Here is an 18,427-nt window from a genome sequence, read left to right as displayed (position 1 = left end):
ATTAATCACTCCACTGGGCGAATTTGGACTTTTTTTTTTCTTTCCAGGGAGTTCAGTTGGACCGTGACCCATTTTTTGGACCAATAGCATCCTGGCCAAAAAAAAAAAAAAAGTCTCCTGAGCCAATAAGATCCCCCCACCTCCATGTTCGATTTTGGTCTTTCTATCTTTTTGTATTCTAATGTTGTATTTTTGCTCCAAAATGCCAAGTCGCACTTTTCACACTTGTCTTTTTTTTTTTTTTTTTTTTTAATGGCAACTTTCTTGTTTTCAGAGCGACTTGGACTCTTCCTCCGTGTGAGTTCATCCGGACCATGACCCAAATTCTCAGGCAAATGACGGCCCAGCAAAGAAAGTCTTCTGAGCCAGTGAGGCGCTTGGCCCCGCCCACCTGCCTGCATACTAATTGGGCCCCCCAATAAGAGCTGCGAAGGGGCCCCCCCCCGCACTTCTTGTGAGACCTTCAGCCCGCTCAGCGCACACAAAACCTTCAACATGGTCGATGCCTTTTGCGCCACTTGGAAGCTGGTGGACAGCGAAAACTTCGATGAGTACATGAAAGCTCTCGGTGAGTAGCACTCGTGCTACTAGTTAAGCGCCGGACATTAACTAGTAGAATTTTGAAATGCACTTGTAGCAGATCACAGATGTCAACGAGTGCACAGTTCTGCCGTACGTGTAACTTGAAATTGTCCAGCTATGCCAGAGAGTTGTAAAAAAAAAAAAAAAAAGTTACTAGTACGACAGTCGTTTTACTAGTGTGCCGAATTGTCCTACTAGTGAAGACGCGAATGAACTGAAAGAATCTGTAAAATATATTTACTGATTACTGGTAGTTTTTAAATGCATTATACGTGATTGAAGATAATTGCAGAAAACTTGCAAAAAAACGAGAACTAAGTCAAAGTAAATTGTGGAGTTTGCATGATTTCTTTTTTTTTTTTTTTTGTGCCCTCACTTTTGAGTCCGACACGTGTCTCCCCTCCCCCACTATATAAAATGTCGAGTGCATTATTTCGCATCAGCGGTTGTCCAGCGCCGTTGCGACATGCACTTTGCAACTTAGCTGTGTATGCTTACCCCCCCGAAAAATGTAGAGTGCCTCGTTATCGGCTATGAGTGCACAAGCGTCATGAAAGAAAGACAAAAAAATCCAAAATGTGACAGCCTGTGTGTGTCTTTGCGCCTTGTTGAAGACAGAAGAGCGTGGAGGGGGAGCAAAACTTTTTTTCTTTAAAACCCCGACTTGATGTGGCCGCTTTCGAGCGCCTTGTTATTGGCCATGAGTGCACGCATGTCATGGAGAGAAGGCAGAAGAACGAAAATAAATACGTCGTTCCACAGAAAAGCCAGCAGGTGGACCAGCACCTCGCGTTGGGACGGCCGCTTTAGAACGCCTCGTTGTCGACCGCAAGTGCATGAAAATCATAGAGAGACAGATGAAAGAGCAAGGCGGACAAAAAAATGTCACAGCTACCCTGTGACTTTGCGCTGGCATGTCTGCGTGAGCGAGAGCGAGGAGGAGGGGGTTAACAAAAAAAAAAAAAAAAAACTAGCCCGACTTGATGTGGCTGCTTTTGAGCGAGCGCCTCATCGTTGGCCATGAATGCACATGTCACGGAGAGAAGGCGGAAGAGTGAGGTAAAAAAATCAAATCAAATAAAATAAAAAATAAAAATGAAGCCCAGTGTGACAGCCGGCATGTGGGCTGTTGGTTAGAGCGCCTTATTGTCATCCGTGACTTGTCGCAAAAACACAAATTAGCATCGATGTTGTAGTCGTAATTACTCTTCAAAATATGTGGAGCAGCAACGGAGCGCCCAACAAGACTGACAGGGGGCCTCTTCCCTCCCAGGTGTGGGCTTCGCCACCCGGCAGGTGGGCAACGTGACCAAGCCCACCGTCATCATCAGCCAGGAGGGCGACAAGGTGACCATCCGCACGCAGAGCACCTTCAAGAACACCGAGATCTCCTTCAAGCTGGGGGAGGAGTTTGACGAGACCACCGCCGACGACAGGAACTGCAAGGTAGGAATGTGGCGAGCAACAATTGTGCTCAATTTCAAAGTGAAAATTATTTTTTTTTTACCTTACTTAAGAAGAAAATACGCCAAGAGTAATTTTATATTGTTTGTCTACATGTGTTGCTGCACTATTTGTGTTCAAACGTCCATCGCTCAAAGTATTGCAACATCACCACATCTGTGCCAATCGCTAGCCCGTCTATGGCGTTTCCAGTTCCCCGCTAGCCTCAAGCTAGCGGCTTGACTTGAAGACAAAAGCAAAACGTTTCCCCGACATGCTAACGGCCATCTGTTCGTCAGTCCACAGTGAGCATGGACGGAGACAAGCTGGTCCACGTGCAGAAGTGGGACGGCAAGGAGACCAAGTTCGTCAGGGAGATCAAGGACGGCAAGCTGGTCATGGTGAGAGGATGTTCATTTCCGAGATTTTAGTCCTATTTTTTTTTTTCAGCAAAAAAAAAAGTTGCTTGTTTTTTGGGCTTATGTTTCTTGGGCGTAGAAAAAAAACTGTAAAAACTGAGCTTGTCGTCTTCTTCATCCAGAACTTGACCTTCGAGGACATCCACGCCGTGCGCAGCTACGAGAAGGCGTAGAGGCCAATATTTGCACCTCTTCTTCATCATCTTCTTCCTCCTCAAGCAAGCAAGCTGCACGTGTTTGTTTTTTTATCATGTATTTTTTTTTTATATGAAAAAAAATGTGACATTGGATTCACCATCTTTCCAAATGTGGGAAATAAAACACAGAAGGAGAAATGTTGGCCTCTTCTCATCTGTTTTTTTTTTATTATTTATTGACAATCTGACAAATGGTTGTATTGCAATTGTTTAATTTTTTTTTGTAAATAAGGGCAGCGTCTGTTATATTTAGTTTTGAGCTGAGAAAAATGTCTGATATAACTTTTTAGACTTTTACTTGGTGGCTCCAAGCTCATTGCTATGGTACATTAAGTAACTGAAGGGTTTTACTGAGAAAAAAAAAGTCAAAGAAAACGTGTAAAAGTATTAAGAAGGAGACAAACAATCAGGTTGAACACGTTTTTTTTTTAATTATACTCTTACATAAAAAGTTGGCATCAGGTTGAACAACATAGTTCGGTCACGTAACAAGCCCCCTGACGTCAATCAAACAAAACCACGCCCCGCCGTTTGAAAAGACGAGTCACGTGACAGGCTGACCACTACAACTTCCGCTTTTTGCTCGTCAACAAACACTCAAGTTTCTCGTAGTGTCTGCGGAGGTCCGCGCTCGCCTTCGAACGACATGAACGCGCCGCTCGCTTTTTTGGTTGTCCTGTCGTGCGTCGCCGGACACTTTGAGGCGGCCCCCCCGCGAAGAGCAGCCGAGGCGGGGGCCGCAGGTGAGTCGTGACACCTCCCGAAGCAGAAGACGTCGCCATGGAATTTGTTTGCAAATAAGTGGCTCATGTTTCACGTTAATAATAATAACGAAAAAAAAAAGTTGGCAGGACTAAACAAGTTTCAAGTTTTTCAGGGCTGCAAATGGCTCGTTAGTGTTTATGGATTATTGCATTGTTCAAAGCTGTGTGAAAAGATTTGGAAAGATTAAACACCTGTTTACTTTTGTGATGAAGTGTTTCGGCTTTGACATTGATGTGAAAAGCGGCCACTTTTTGTACTGATGAAGTGTCCTACGACTTGAAATCAATTGCAGTGTGTGATAAATTTGTCAATTTAAAATAATAAAAAAATAAATCAAATCAAACACCTTCATAATCAAGTCAGAACTCATAAAACTCGTGTAACAATCCTCAACTGCACGTTTGCACCAGTACAATATTGGAAAGCTTCTACCATGTGTTTTGAAATGGTAGCATTTTACAAAAAAGGTACATCGTCCGTCGTATGTCATGATGGCACATGAGTGCATTTTTTGGGGGGGAGTTTGAACAATTCTTCCTCTACCAGGAAGGTTCTGGCACATCACCGACCTTCATTTGGATCCCAGCTATCACCTGGCGCCGGATCCCACCAAGGTGTGTTTCTCCTCCAAAGGACAGCCCACCGGCGGCGCCGGCCCATTTGGGGACTTCCTTTGCGACTCGCCCTACAGCCTCATCCGGTCGGCCTTCACGCACATGAAGAGCCTCGTGCAAGACAACGACTTCATCATTTGGACCGGGTAACGGCAAAATGATTTGTTTTTCATTTGTCACCATTTTCGCACCTCAAAACAGGAAATTAGACACTTGAAGTTGATCATGATAATGTCAGCACGTTGGCGTTTCCATCATTGCATAACTTAAGTTGCTTGATGAACGCAGCGACAGTCCTCCTCACGTTCCGGTGAGTGAGCTGTCCACGTCGATGGTGATCGAGGTGCTGAGCAATTTGACGCAAAGCATCCGACAACAATTCCCAAACGTCAGCGTCTTTCCCGCCATAGGAAATCATGACTACTGGCCGCAGGTAGCGAACACGTCAGATTCTTGTTAAGAAGCACGAACGTACGCTTGACGCGCGTGTTTGTCGTCAGGATCAGTTGCCTTCGTCCACAAACGACATCTACAAGGCCGCCGCCCGCCTCTGGAAGCCTTGGCTGCAAGACGACGCACTGAAAACTCTGTCGCAAGGTTACCTTTTAATGCTGGGTGGACTGGTCACGCTGGTTGTAAACTGGATGCCAGATTTCTGATTTTCTTTTTTTTTTTCTTTTTGGGGGCGACTTCCCATGTGCACGTGTCCGCAGGAGGCTTCTACTCGCAGCTGGTTCGTGCGGGCTTACGAGTGGTGAGCGTCAACAGCATCCTCTACTACGGTCCCGACCAAGCTACTGCGCACATGAGCGACCCGGCGGGACAATTTGAGTGGCTGGAGGACACGCTGAAAACGGCGGACGTCAACATGGAGAAGGTCAGACGTGCGATTGGCGGTCCCAAGTCCAAAAATTGCGACTCGGGTCAATTCATGGGTCGAAGGTAACCTGCGGTGACGTGTCACTGCAGGTGTTCATAATCTCTCACATTCCGCTGGGATTCCTGCCCTTCGCTCGGAACGTGACGGCCATCAGGGATGAGCACAACGAGAGGCTGCTGGACATCTTTCGGCGCTACGGTCATGTGGTTGCCGGACATTTCTATGGACACACGCACAAAGACAGCGTCATGGTGCTCTTGGATCACGAAGGTGAGCATCCAACAACGAGTACGATGACGATGCTCGTGTTTGAGTTGACTGACTTTGAAGTTTATGAGCAGGCGTTCCTAATGAAGTGGTCAGGAAAGGAGAGGAAAAGTTATGGGAGCCGAGGTTGAGCCTTGTGGCATCTCAGACAATATTTTGCAGTACATTAAATAATCAAAATGACAACTTTACAAATTATTAAAAAATGTTTCATTTCATATAAATAAATAAATAAATACAATATATTTAATTAATTAAATATGTCAGATGATTTATTTCCCTGTTAAAATGTATCATGGAAATGGTTTTAAAAAAATGGATGATGCGCATGTTAATGATGCATGTTTTTAAAAAAAAATGTTTTCTTTTGTAGCGGAACCCGTCAACTCTTTGTTCGTGTCTCCGGCGGTAACGCCCATCAAAGGCTTTCAGGATCCATACTCCAACAACCCAGCCGTGCGATTGTATCTCTACGACAAACAAGACTTTGGCGTTTTGGTAAGACCACATGGCCAACCTGCCAACACCACATCCAAATTCAAAACCATTTATTTTTCTTGTCAAGGACATCTGGCAATACTTCCTGAACCTGACCGCGGCGAACCTGGAGCAACGAGCAGAGTGGAAGCTGGAGTACGTCATGACGGAAGCGTTCGACTTGCCGGACTTGCGACCTACGAGTCTGCTGCGCCTGGCTATGCGCTTGTGGGTTCTGCCCAGCGCCGATATTTTCGACACCTACTTTGCTCACTACACGGTCAGTTACGATGGCAGGCCGCAATGTCGGGACGACTGTAAGGTCCTTCAGTTGTGCTCCATGGTCTACTTGGACCAGACGTCCTACTCCGCTTGTGTGGCGGGGCGACAACATCGTCACAATCTCGCTCGTAACCTTCTTTGATGTCCGCTGATGCACTCGATAGAGATTGCGATATTTTATGCTAATATCGCCGTGAAATCTTTTCAAGACAACCAAAAATGGTCTAATATGCCCCTGAAATTCTTTTGGAAAACCTTTGACTTGGCAACGTGACATTTGGTTGAGTCTTAAGTTGAAAAAATACACTCAGAAATGTGACTTTGTGAGCACATTTTAGTCAGAGATTTTAAAAGAACGCATGCTGGAGGATGATAGGAGCTTGAGAAACATGCAACATGAAAAATATTTAAAAATTTTTTTTTAATGACATCAAATAGGATTGCTGATGCGTAGAATTGCACAACGGATGTGAATGTAAAAGTGGATGATCGATGACGACGTTCCGTTGTCTTCTCAATGACAAAAAAGGGATTTCTGATTTCTGATTCTGAATACTAAAATCATCTCCTTGCTGCCGATTGTCGACTTGGTTTCAAGTTTTGCTGTTAAAAAAAAAAATGTCAGCATTTGCATGCTCGCGCGTGAGCCCGACGTGTATAGAAAGTTGCATTTGTCTGTTCAAAGTTGTGCGGATGGATGGAAAAAAATAAATAAATAAAAAAAAGAGCAGCCACTGACCTCATTTGACTTGCCCCCCCGCCTCCCCCCCGATTCCGCTTTACCCCCTGCCAACTTCTCCTGCTTTGAATGTTCTCAGCCCCATTCCAGTGCCATTGTGTGACCCCCTCGCTCCCCTCGACCCCCCCTCGCTCCTCTACCTCCCCCACCCTCGTTTTAAACCATCCCATCGCTTCATGTGTAACTTCCAAAAGAATGTCAGGAAAGTGTCAGAAGAAGAAAAAAGAAGTTAAGATGAATGATGAATGGTGAGAAACTCACCTCCTTACCCCCCCCCCTTGCCTTGCACAGCCCCCCCCCAACCCTTCAATCCCTTTGCTCGCCTGGTCGGGGCGTAACCGTGGTAACCACATACTGCCGGGTGAGCATGGCCTGTTGCCGGGGCGGCCGTTGCCGCGGTAACATCAGTGAAGCACTGTTGTGTGCAAACAAAGCTTGTCTCTCTTTTCTCATTCTTTGAACTTTTTTTAGGGTGGGGGGGGGAGTTCTATAGAGTACATTTCCAACCACAAATAAAGATACGAAACGTCTTTCATATGATGATTCTGACAAAGTCTCGTTTCCTAGATAATAAATAGTCGCGAGTAATAAACTCATCCATGTGGTATAGAAAGTGTAGGGGACTCGAGGTTGACCCCGGGTGACATCGTCAACGGGTGTCGTGGCACGTGTATTCTAGTGTCGTGATTTTGACCGAGTTGTCGTTTGTATGTGAAAACAATTCAATGGAAAAGCGTTGATACTGGCCTCCAGTCATGCGACGTTCGGTTGCTCTCCCCGACCCGAGCTAACCTCGTCCTTCTGGCGTCAGGCTAATCCCTTTTTGTTAAAAGCTCTTTTTGTTTAGTCTCCGCTCAGCGAGATTAGCGATTAGTGTTGTCCGTGTCGTACATTTTTTTTTTTTACTTGTAATTTTTGCGAGCCACACGCTAAAGCTAATCCCTCGTCTCTTTGGTTTTCTGTTTCATTTTCACTCTGCCCTCCTGTAAGTGAGCAAACCTGTGGTGGTTTCCTTCATCTGCTCATTTGTTGATTGCAAAGTCACTCCATTGTGTATTTTTGTCATGTTTATTTCGTAATTGTGTGTGTGTGTGTGTGTGTGTGCTCTTTGCGTGTTTTCCTGTCCTGCTGACATATTTTCTATTGTCACCACGCACAATGAAGGTTGCCAAAAATGTGAATTTTTTTGCCACGGGAGGAGGGGGGACACATCATGCTCATAAAGCTCTTTTCATTTGGGACTCCCGTGAGATAATGCCCTCCTGCCAAGTCTCACACACTCCATAATGGGGACTGACTGGGTTTGGGGGAGGGAGGGGGGGGGGGGTTAGGGGTCTCTATCTCTCTCTCTCTTTTTGTCTCATGCTTCATTTGTTGTTTGTCAGCCGCTTTGAATGGACTTCTTTATCAACAGTGTGTATGTGCAAGTGTGTGTGTGTGCGTGTGTGTTTATGATTAAGGTGGCACCACTAGTACTACCCCAAAAAGTCTGAATGGGCACAGCCACTCCCCCCTAAGCAGACACATGCACACTCGGCCTATCAGCTTGCGCGTTACTCCACAGTCGCACATCCGTAAATGAACTTGCTCACCAGACACTTGATTAGGCACACCTTCCTGAACCAGTCGCTTCCCCACGCCATGACGACGAGGCGCTCTCAAGACGCCACGCCAGTGCAAAGTCCTGGTCCACACATTGACTGTCAAAATGGACATTTAAATGACAGCCTCGCTCTTTTGTCGTTCTCTGGGGGACAACAAGGCACTCTAAATCGGCCCTAAAAGCGCTAATGTCGGCTGATTCATCGGTTGGTTCCTAATTATTTGTTCTTACTGGAGAGATTCTGCTTAGTGATGCGCGTCAAAGTTGTGGGTTGGTGCAGAGATGAGCACAAAAGAGTAAAGATGAAGAAAGAGGCGGATAAAACAAGGCTGTAATTGAATTTGAGTGTTGTGTGAGTGTGTGCGCGTGCGTGGTCGTTTGAAGTGGGAGGACAGCCCGCCGTCATGGGCGAGGGGGGTTAAAGGTGAAGGTTTCCTATTAATTCCTCTTCTTTTTCAATCCCTCCCTCCATCTTGTCCTCTTCCTCGTTATCATTCCATGCTGAGCTCCCAGTTGCTTGTCTGGTCCACATGTGGCGTCACTTTTCTTGGTGCTCGTCCTTGCTCAATTTATTTAATTTTTCATTTTCTTCAAAAAATAGTCACTTTTAACTAGTTCAAAAGGGTTGTATAAAAACTGGTCTGCAGGTTTGTATCAATATGTCATCATAGTCAAATATTAAACAATGCATTTTAAATGTATATTTAAATATTGTAAGAATGTTAAATCCAGCTGTTTCATATATATTTAAATATTCGTTTTTTGTGTGTTCTTTATTCTCACTAGGGCGCGGGTGAATCTTCAATCTAAATTTAAAATATAATTTTCCAATAATATATATTTTTTTTACACGGAGATAAGTGGAAATGAACCGGTGTAAAAAGCAAATCTTTTCCGGAAGCATCTTGATTGTCCACTAGATGGCAGCCGAGCTCCATTGCAGTGCGAAGACGACGCTCTTAAGAACAACTCCATGAAACGCTCCAAAGACTTGTCAAATTAGGTTTCTCCTAACTTGTTTATTATTATAGTTCGTTTTTTTATCACTATATATTGTGTACAATAATCCATTTCCCCTTCATAAGACGGTTGTTAAGCGTTCTTGACACTCCAACACAGACGTCAAGCTCTTATTTTGGTACTTCCGCTTCTCTTTTGCTATTATTACTTTCACAACTGCTTTGTTTTAGTTAAGTTTAGTTTATTATTATTATAGATATGGAAAATTTGTCTCGCACTGGATTAAAAAAGGACACTAAGTATTGTGTAATTATGTAAAGTGAATTAGAATTCTCAAATGTGATCTTCCTTCTTCTCTACGAACATATCATTTTTGTTTATTTACCTTATTCCAATTTTAGTTTATTTTGTTATTTTAGGCCACAGCCTAAAAGTGACCAGTAAGTGGCGCTAGTTGTCGTTCAAGTTGTCATTCGGCTCGTCCACCTCTTGATAGCGTCATAGACAGTCATTTTTTTAAATGTATTTTTTGGGGTCAGGTACGGTCAGGTGAACAGTTAATTTGATTGGCTCATCTAGTAGCCAATCACAGCTGACAGGCGCCCCGCCAACCACGCCCACCATGGGACCCCGAGATTTTGGAGCTAAATATTTAAATGACAAGGTATTCTCATAGTGTAAGCCTGTGCATAAAGTGTGCAACTGTTGAAGTACTTAATTTGTTTCTCTCTTTTTTTTAAATTGCATTTGTACATGAAAAAGGATGAAACAAAATGCAGTTAAAATCACAACACGTGCACACACACAAACCTGATGTTGACATTTTTTTCGCCTCAGGCTACAAGTCTACCACCATCATCCTCCTCATCTTCATCCTCTCATTTGCCTTCTTTTGTCCTGCACGTGCACGCTCTCCTCCTCCACCATCTCCTCCCCCCTTCTTCCTCCACCCTCCTCCGCCGCCTCCTCCTCATCCTCCCCCCACCGGCCCAGCTTGTTGTCACTCACTCTGGCGGCGAAACAGACGGCAGCAGCAGCACAGACCCACAGACGCTAATCCTGGTGGCGCATCCCACCCTTACAGCCTCCCCCGCTGCACAACAGAACCCGACAGAACCGGGAAACGGAGCGCACCGGACCCACCTGTGCAAATGGACCGGACAACTTGGATGATTTGAAGGAGAAGGAGGCAGGAGGAGGAGGAGGGAAGAAGAGACATCAGCACCATGGAGCAGATGAGGGTGTCGGTGATGTAGCAGGTGCTGCAGCCTGGTGCCGCATTGCTTGCTTGGCCTCCTCCGTGGGGGAGAAGGTGATGCCGTCATCCCCCTCCATCACACACGCACACACACTGAAGTATGGTTCTGCTGGCGTGAAGCAGCATCTCGGAAATGTTGGCCGTTTGGCTGTAGCCGCCACACACGCTGTAAGATGGCTTCTTGAGTCGAAGAATGGATTTGAATTGTTGGTCTGCAAAGCACTGAATGTTCTTCGATGTCAATACAGACATGTGCAAAATTAGCTTGCAATTTTGTATTATTTAATTATATATATATTTTGAGGGGGGGGGTGTCCTCCTTTATTTGCTACAAACCTGTGTTGAGGTGACTTAAGCAGTTTAATTTTGACAAAAGTAGTGCTTTGCTTCCATCTTGTGGCATGTTGGTGCCAAGAAACACGATTGAAATGCATTGAGGAATTTCATTTGTGGCGTCTTACTGCCAAGGAGCTATGTTGAAGTGAATCAGGGAATCTTTTTAGACAAAAGTAGTGCCTTGACGCCATCTCCAGCCTCAACCTATGCTCTACAAATCAACTTGCCTTGTCTTGCAGGCCCCGAAAAGAGTCGTCGTCGTCGTCGCTGTGAGGGAACCTCGGGACGTGGCTCCTGCCGAGATGACTCACCTGCAGGCCGGCCTGTCGGCGGCCACGCTGGAGAAGGCCAAAGCAGAACTGAAGGAAAACCCGGAGACGCTTCACCAGGACATCCAGGAGGTGCGCGACATGATCATCACGCGCCCGGACATCGGCTTCCTGCGTACGGACGACGCCTTCATCCTCAGGTTCCTGCGGGCCAGGAAGTTTAACCACTTTGAGGCCTTCAGACTGCTGGCCCAGTACTTTGAGTACAGACAACAGAACCTGGACATGTTCAAGAACCTGAAGGCCACCGACCCCGGAATTAAGCAGGCGCTCAAGGATGGATTCCCCGGTGTGCTGGCCAACCTGGACCGACACGGGAGGAAGATTCTGCTCCTCTTTGCCGCCAACTGGGACCAGAGCAGGTACCGTTGCGGTACCGTGTACTCTTAACCACTTTTTTTTTTTTTAACCACATATTGTACCATGTTTTGGTACCGGTCCACTTATTCTTGGTGCCGCATGCACTCTTCCATTTTTGGTACCTTATTGTTGGCAAACTGCATGTTACGGCTCACTTTTTGGCATCGTACGACAGATGTACGTCATACTGTCCCACTTTTTGGCAAACTAACATTGGGCTAGAGTAGAACACTTGTTCGCCCTCTGCTCTGTGGTTATCTCTCTATTTTTGGCAGCGTGATTTTGGGGCAGCAAGCGTGCATGGTGTCCCTAATGAAACGTCTCTCGGACATTTTCCAGATACATGTTTGTGGACATCCTGAGGTCCATCCTGCTGTCTCTGGAGTCGATGATCGAGGACGCCGAGCTGCAGGTGAACGGATTCATCCTGGTCATTGACTGGAGCAACTTCACCTTCAAGCAAGCCTCCAAGCTCACGCCCAGCATGCTCCGGCTCGCCATCGAGGGGCTGCAGGTGAGGCTGCGGCTTCGGCTTTTTGACGCTTGTCCTGTATAAGTCACGTTACGTTGCCAGAACTGGGCACTTGACCCTTTTTTTGCTTGTCAATCCCGCCCCCTCCGGCCGCGATCTCGGTACGGTTCCTTGTCTTGACCCTCCGACCTTATTCCTAAAAACCCCGTTCCCCGAGTCGTCCGGTTCTTCTTTTGGTCAGTGTGACATCGCTGCGGCACGTAACTCGCTTTCGGAGCGTCTTCCTCATGTGGCATGTAGGCCACACACCTCGGGATCACGGCTGCAGTCGTCTTTTGCTGCTCTGCTTTGACAGCCGCCAGATTGAGCTCGCTGTGCGCTCCCGTTTGCCTTCCAGGGGAAATTCCAGAAAAGCACAAAACTCCTCACAGGAAAGACGAAGCCATGATTGGAACTCGCGACGTCTGTGAGGCGAGTGCGCGAAACACGAAAACGCTCTTGTTATTCTCATTCTGATAGTTTTTTTGGGATTGTGCGCTCACTCGGCTCACCCGCTTGTCCGCTTTTGTTGCGATCACGATGATTGTGATGAATAATATCGCCGCCAGTGACGTGCGGCAGGTGAAAAGTGTGCGGGATTCAACCCAATCCGGTCGTAATCCCGCCGGATTACAACGTTGTTAACGGATTAAAAAATGGGAAATGGGAGTGAAACCTCGATGGAATGTTCATTTTACATCTCTGGCGTTGTAATGTTCGAAAAAGAAGAAAATGATCCATCGATGAGCATTAGCTTCAGATGAAAGCGTTCGCGTGGTGTGTTTTCGAAAATTAGTCTCTGGTAGTGATGCTAATCGTTTTTTTTTTTTCTCGACCGGCGCTTAATTGAGGTCATTTTTCATTGGCTCTTATGAACGCGAGCATGTTGAAGCACGTGGACTCTTATTTCGCTCCCATGTTTTTCGCTTCCTCACTGCCCCCTCCAACATCTCCACAACACCCCCCCCCCCACCCCCGACCCCCCCAGAGAAGATGCGGCCGTCTTCCAAACGCGACTTCACCCATCCGTTCGTTCACCCGCATTTGAAAATGCGACCACTTGCTTGATGCAATGTGCTTTGTTGTACCCCGACATTCTCCCTCCACCCGCTCCGTCACACACATCCCACCCTCCCGCCGTTTCCATGGCAACCGGTCCGACGACGGCCTGGCTGTCTGCTCTGGCCTCTCTTCCAGATGGGCTCGCCTTTGTTGCGTGTGCGCGCGTGTGTGTGCGCGTGTGTGTGTGTGTGTGATGTTTAATGCATCGCTCCACTGCTCTTTCTTTGATGAGTTTTGCATAACCAGCTGCCGCGTCGCCGAGCGCTCACGAGACATTTAGCGATGAACAAAATTGTAATTTATGATTCAAAAACAGCTCTAAAAATACCAAAGATGGCAACAAATGTAATCAGGAAGTGACATTCGTCGATGATGTCATGACAGGCATGCGACTCGCGCATATTGATGATGTCAGGAGTTGGCCCAACTAAGAAATTCTAAACGTTTATTCGAACGTATATTGATGTGATTATGGTGCAGACGTAAGAGTTCCAGATAAATAACAAACCAGGATGGACTGACTAGCGTGAATGTTAAAAAGTGGGATAGCCGTCACTTGTCATCAATCCAACATGAACAAAAAAGTCCTGCAGCAGTAAAATAAAATGAAAAAAAAACTTTTTTTTTTATTTTAGGAGGAGTTTAAGTGCAGCCTGCAGCGCAAACACTTGCTTTTCACTTGCAAGTCTTTAAGATGAAAGCCAGCCTGGACTTAAAAAAAAAAAATCAGGTCAACAATTTTCTTTAGTGCCCATGATGCACTTTTTTGGGCCGCTTTTGTGTTTGTATCTGTTCCGCATGATGGAATCGGTCAGATTTTCTGGTTACGGCGGAAAGGTGGCGAGGATCTCCGCGTTCTGACTTGATATTCAGTCAGACGTTCTTCACCCGGTCTTGTTGTCGTGCTGGTGGAGCGACTTTCCTGGTTGTTGTCGCCTTCGATTCTTGTCAAGCTTTTTGCTGACCTGCAGCAAACATCCCAAAATAGATTTGGATGCACAAAAGGATTCAAAAATAATTGTTGGCCGAATTTGACAGGCTGGTTGTGTGTGGAAGTCACCCGGATGTTGGGGATGTTTACATTGCTGCGCATATTTTCATGACTACGTGTTTCCGTATTAGTTTTTTTACACGTTTTTGTGTGCGGACAACGTGCGTCATTTTGTGCCGCTATGAGCTGTTTGCATGCAGATGACTCAGCAAACAAAGCAAAGTCGTACTTGAGGACGATCTGTTCGTCACAATCCGACATCGTCTCATTATCTGACGGCCGCGTGAGAGCGCAGTGAAGGCGGTGCTTCTCATTTATTTTCTGTTATGCCCCCCAAGCAAGAAGAAAAGGTTCAAAATGAAAAGACTAAAGGACATTGTCCTATTTTTTGCATCATGAAGAAGAATAACAATGAGGCAGACATTGAAACGGAGCCAAATGAGAGAGAAGCAAAATGAGAGCGCCAAAGTGACGAGAGCCAGTCGACTTCAATGAAGATGCAGAGAGGGAAATACAAAGAGAGCGTTCGTAAACAGACCGAGATGTGCACCGTGATCCTACGAGCACCATCTTTTAGATGATTCCATTGTATGAGTCATCGGAGGAAATCCAACTTGACCGCCATTTTGGTGCGAAGGCGCTAAATGGACGCGCATCACTTCTGCCTTTTGTCTCGCACAACCTGAGGTTTTTGTGTGTTTCCCTGCATTTTACTGCGACAGGACAGTTTTCCCGCCCGCTTTGGAGGAATCCACTTTGTGAACCAGCCGTGGTACATCCACGCGCTCTACACCGTCATCAGGCCCTTTCTCAAAGACAAGACCAGGAAGCGGGTGAGGAAAGCGTGCCGCCTATCGACTATTTTGCAATTTGCAGCGATCCGCCTTATGATTTATTTTGGATGCTGTTGTGAGCGTAGATCTTCATGCACGGCAACAACCTGACCAGCCTCCACCAGCTGCTGCATCCGGAGATTCTGCCGTCAGAGCTGGGTGGGATGATGCCGCCGTACGACATGGGCACCTGGGCCAGGGCCCTGCTGGAGCACGCCTACGACGAGGATGCGGAACTAGACGCGGGACCTGATGGAGGACCCGATGCCTATGCCTTCTCTGTCCAAGACCTGCACAGAGACATAGACAAAGACCTCTCGCCCAAAACCATGAAGAGGTGAGATAGACGCACACACAAAAAAAGTAAAAAATAGCCAAAAGCACTGTAATGCTAACGCGGTAGCATGTTGCTAACTTCCAGGTCCCAGTCGGTGGTGGAACCCGGCGTCTTAAAGCGACCTGACAAGGCCAAATGCGACGAGGACAACATGCAGCCGCTGCTTTCGCTGGACTAATAACGAACAAAGAATAAAAGCCACTCTGAAGCTTCTGGAAATCTTTGAAAAATCCCCAGCAAGGATTTCTACGTGGAGTTCCTGGGAGAGGTTTACTGCATTTCCAACATCCTTGGTGGACTTCCGTGTTTCTTTGTCAAGTGCCAAGTCCGCAAAAGTCCAACTCGGACGTCCGAGTGATTGTCTTCGAATGATTCCCGCGCCTTGAAGACGACGCAAAGTTACGGGACATGCGGACTTTGGGACGCAAGCTTCTTGGATGTCTTTGTACCAGGATTTTCTCCAAATGCTCTGGATGAGCAAGATGGACATCGAGACAGACCAGCAAAGCTCCCTTTACGGAAAAAACATTTGACCGAGTTTGTTTTGCTTCTGATCAACATCTCGCATACTAACGTTCTTTTTTTATTTCTCACGACAATAACCTCACGCAGAACCAACCAGGAAATCAAAGTGTTTCAATCAATAACAATTAATTACTAAGTCATAAACATAAGTATTGTGATCCAACTGACTGAAAGTCTTTTTTCTGTTAGCATTAGCACTAAAGGTATTTAGTCCTGTGCTGCTAAAACAACCGAAGAACACACTCCTTGTACACCATAATCATCTTTATGAATTCTTTGCGGTATTGCTTTTTGTAAATGTTGTGAATTTTGTATTTTGCCAGCATTTTGCGGTTGTTTGTTTTAGTCACGATAAAATACCCCTAGTTACTGATTCAGCCAATCAGAGCGTCGCTATCACTTTCTCATCCGGTGATTGGCTGTTGTGTTTGTCAGTAGACACGTCACGATTGCGCGCTTTGCTAGTCGCTTCCCGGTTGACTAACGTTAGCGGAGCGGCTAACTAACAGACGGAGCATTTCATCACAAGTCAACACATGGCAAGTTTGTTAAGGTTTTATAAATGAGACACTTTTATTTCGGCTTTGAAACGGGAATGTGCTGTTTTACGGCAGCTTTTTTTCATCATCGTCGTCATCATCATCATCATCATCGTCGTCGTCGTGGTCGCTGTCGTCATTCCTGGTGTGAGTACACTTTTTTTTTAAAAATTATTTCTTCCGTTTTTTGCCTCGTCTCACATTTAATTGTTTTTGGCTCACATTTAAAACAACATTTTCGGTGTCAACTTTTCAGCATGCATGCGCATCGAGACCAATTGCGTATTTAAGTTCCGTCATCTTTCACCCGAAACGAATGAAAATTAAATAATGTATGTATGTAAAGAAAGACAGAAAAACACCTTTATCAAAACACTTTTTTACCTCACGGTGAATTTTATTTTCTGTGCACTATTTGACACGAGCGTTTGTTTCTTTGAAGAAATGTAACGACGATTATTTGAATAGTTAAGCGTTCTGAATGTTCTCAGTGACGTCATCCATTGACGGTCTCATGAAAATGATAATTATTTTTTTTTTAACATTTGCTGCAACAAACCATCGTCGTGGGCAGCCATTTTGTTCTTCCTTCATAAAAGAGTCGCTTTGTTGCAAAATCTGGAATGATTTTCTTGACTTTTTTAATGTCTTCCACATGCACCAGAAATAATCGTAATTGTGATTTTTAAATAGACACTAGCAAAGAATATTTCACGCTCTTAGACATGTATTTGACTTTTAGTAGTCTTGACAAAGATAATAATGCTCACTTGTGATTGACATCTGTGTTGTGCTAATAATAAAATGGACCATAATGAAAATATTAAAAATGTAGAACAGTGTCGTTTAAAAGAACAACAATAATAATGTTGATTCAATTATTGTTCAATGTCTACAGTGTCAATCAAAAGTCAGTGTTAATATTTTTGGATTGGATGTCACCTGACAGTGTACCTAATGAAGTGGCCAGCAGGGACCAACTATCATAATGATATTTATGTCATTATGAGCTATTGCAGTTATTATTCACAGTGTGTCACATTTGATTTTGTCTTGACGATGTAAAAGCTGCATGCGGCCATTCAGTGTTATTCTAATGATTATTCTTCTTTATCCTACACTGACAATGTTTGTTTAGCTCAGCCAAAGTCAACAAACATGTAATGTATTTATTTATTTTTTTAATCATCCTGAAGTGTTTGAGCTTTAAGGATTTCCAATGACGCTTTATTTTGTGGCAAATGAGTTGGGAGCCTCTCCTAGCTGACTGATCGAGCATTCGGGAACACCCTCAACTGGTCGCCAGCCAATCGCAGGGCACATATAGACATAACCGACCGTTTACAACACATATTTTGATCTCAGTTCGGTGAGGTCACGTTAGCGCCACGTTCAATTGTGTTGATAAAATGTCCTCCATTTTGCCGACATGTACAAATAAAGGTTGACGCATTTTGTCACACACTGTCTCCATTTTATTGTTTTTTTGTTTTTTTTTAAAGATGACTGTCATAGTATTTCATTAAATGACATTTAAAGACTTAATTTAAAGACTCGATTGCTAACGTAAACAGCAATAAATGTATTTTTTTTCATATATTGTAAAAAAAAAAATGTAAAAATGCAGATCTACGTACAAATTTCCTAATACAAAAACAGCTAACCTAACACAAACCTAACCTAACACAAATTCATATATGACTGGAGATAAATCAACAAATATTCTACTCGTGTGTGTGACATGATAATTTTATTAAAATTAACCAATGATCTAGTTTTTCTGTGAATAAGTGATGAAAAACAGCAGCAGTGTTACAATTTATTTTGTAGTATAAACATTCAATGCCTTATTTTTCCTTCTTAACATTGACCAAAATTGTTAGGTGTACTTTTTATTTAAGGAACATAAATTTGTGCAACAACCTGCTTCCTTTCAAAATTGTATATACTCTTGAAATTAAATAAAAACAAAAAGTATTCACATCTGAATTCACACGGCACAGGCTCCATCTTTGCTATTATTAATCATCTTCATATTTTTTAGCAAATCTGGAACCATGTTGACAGGATAACACTCAAACTCACACATCTTTTTGTGACCTAAAAAAAACATGAAGC

General features: G+C 44.7%; 3 protein-coding genes across 3 annotated transcripts; all 3 read left to right on the top strand.

Annotated features, from left to right (window-relative positions):
* The first annotated feature begins 432 nt into the window (after window positions 1-432).
* On the top strand, window positions 433-2,779 carry LOC148316348 (fatty acid-binding protein, brain). The gene is made up of 4 exons (XM_088286888.1): window positions 433-568; window positions 1,856-2,028; window positions 2,325-2,426; window positions 2,567-2,779. Exons 1-4 carry the CDS (start codon window positions 496-498, stop codon window positions 2,615-2,617), a joined length of 399 nt encoding a protein of 132 aa, XP_088143014.1. The 5' UTR covers window positions 433-495; the 3' UTR covers window positions 2,618-2,779.
* A 414-nt stretch (window positions 2,780-3,193) lies between these two features.
* smpdl3a (sphingomyelin phosphodiesterase acid like 3A) lies at window positions 3,194-6,664 on the top strand. The gene is made up of 8 exons (XM_088286976.1): window positions 3,194-3,384; window positions 3,953-4,166; window positions 4,309-4,453; window positions 4,521-4,617; window positions 4,734-4,897; window positions 4,990-5,170; window positions 5,541-5,665; window positions 5,733-6,664. The coding sequence occupies exons 1-8, from the start codon at window positions 3,288-3,290 to the stop codon at window positions 6,066-6,068; spliced, it is 1,359 nt and encodes a 452-aa protein (XP_088143102.1). The 5' UTR covers window positions 3,194-3,287; the 3' UTR covers window positions 6,069-6,664.
* A 3,491-nt stretch (window positions 6,665-10,155) lies between these two features.
* clvs2 (clavesin 2) lies at window positions 10,156-17,771 on the top strand. Its single transcript, XM_088286874.1, has 6 exons — window positions 10,156-10,540; window positions 11,062-11,513; window positions 11,851-12,025; window positions 14,798-14,908; window positions 14,995-15,245; window positions 15,330-17,771. Exons 2-6 carry the CDS (start codon window positions 11,125-11,127, stop codon window positions 15,421-15,423), a joined length of 1,020 nt encoding a protein of 339 aa, XP_088143000.1. The 5' UTR covers window positions 10,156-10,540; window positions 11,062-11,124; the 3' UTR covers window positions 15,424-17,771.
* Window positions 17,772-18,427: the final 656 nt, after the last annotated feature.

Source organism: Idiotropiscis lumnitzeri, chromosome 21 (genome assembly GCF_059441095.1).
Source record: "Idiotropiscis lumnitzeri isolate Australia: NSW breed Sydney's pygmy pipehorse chromosome 21, RoL_Ilum_1.0, whole genome shotgun sequence".
In the NCBI taxonomy this organism is placed as follows: Eukaryota; Metazoa; Chordata; class Actinopteri; order Syngnathiformes; family Syngnathidae; genus Idiotropiscis; species Idiotropiscis lumnitzeri.
This window is presented reverse-complemented; position numbering and strand designations above follow the sequence as displayed.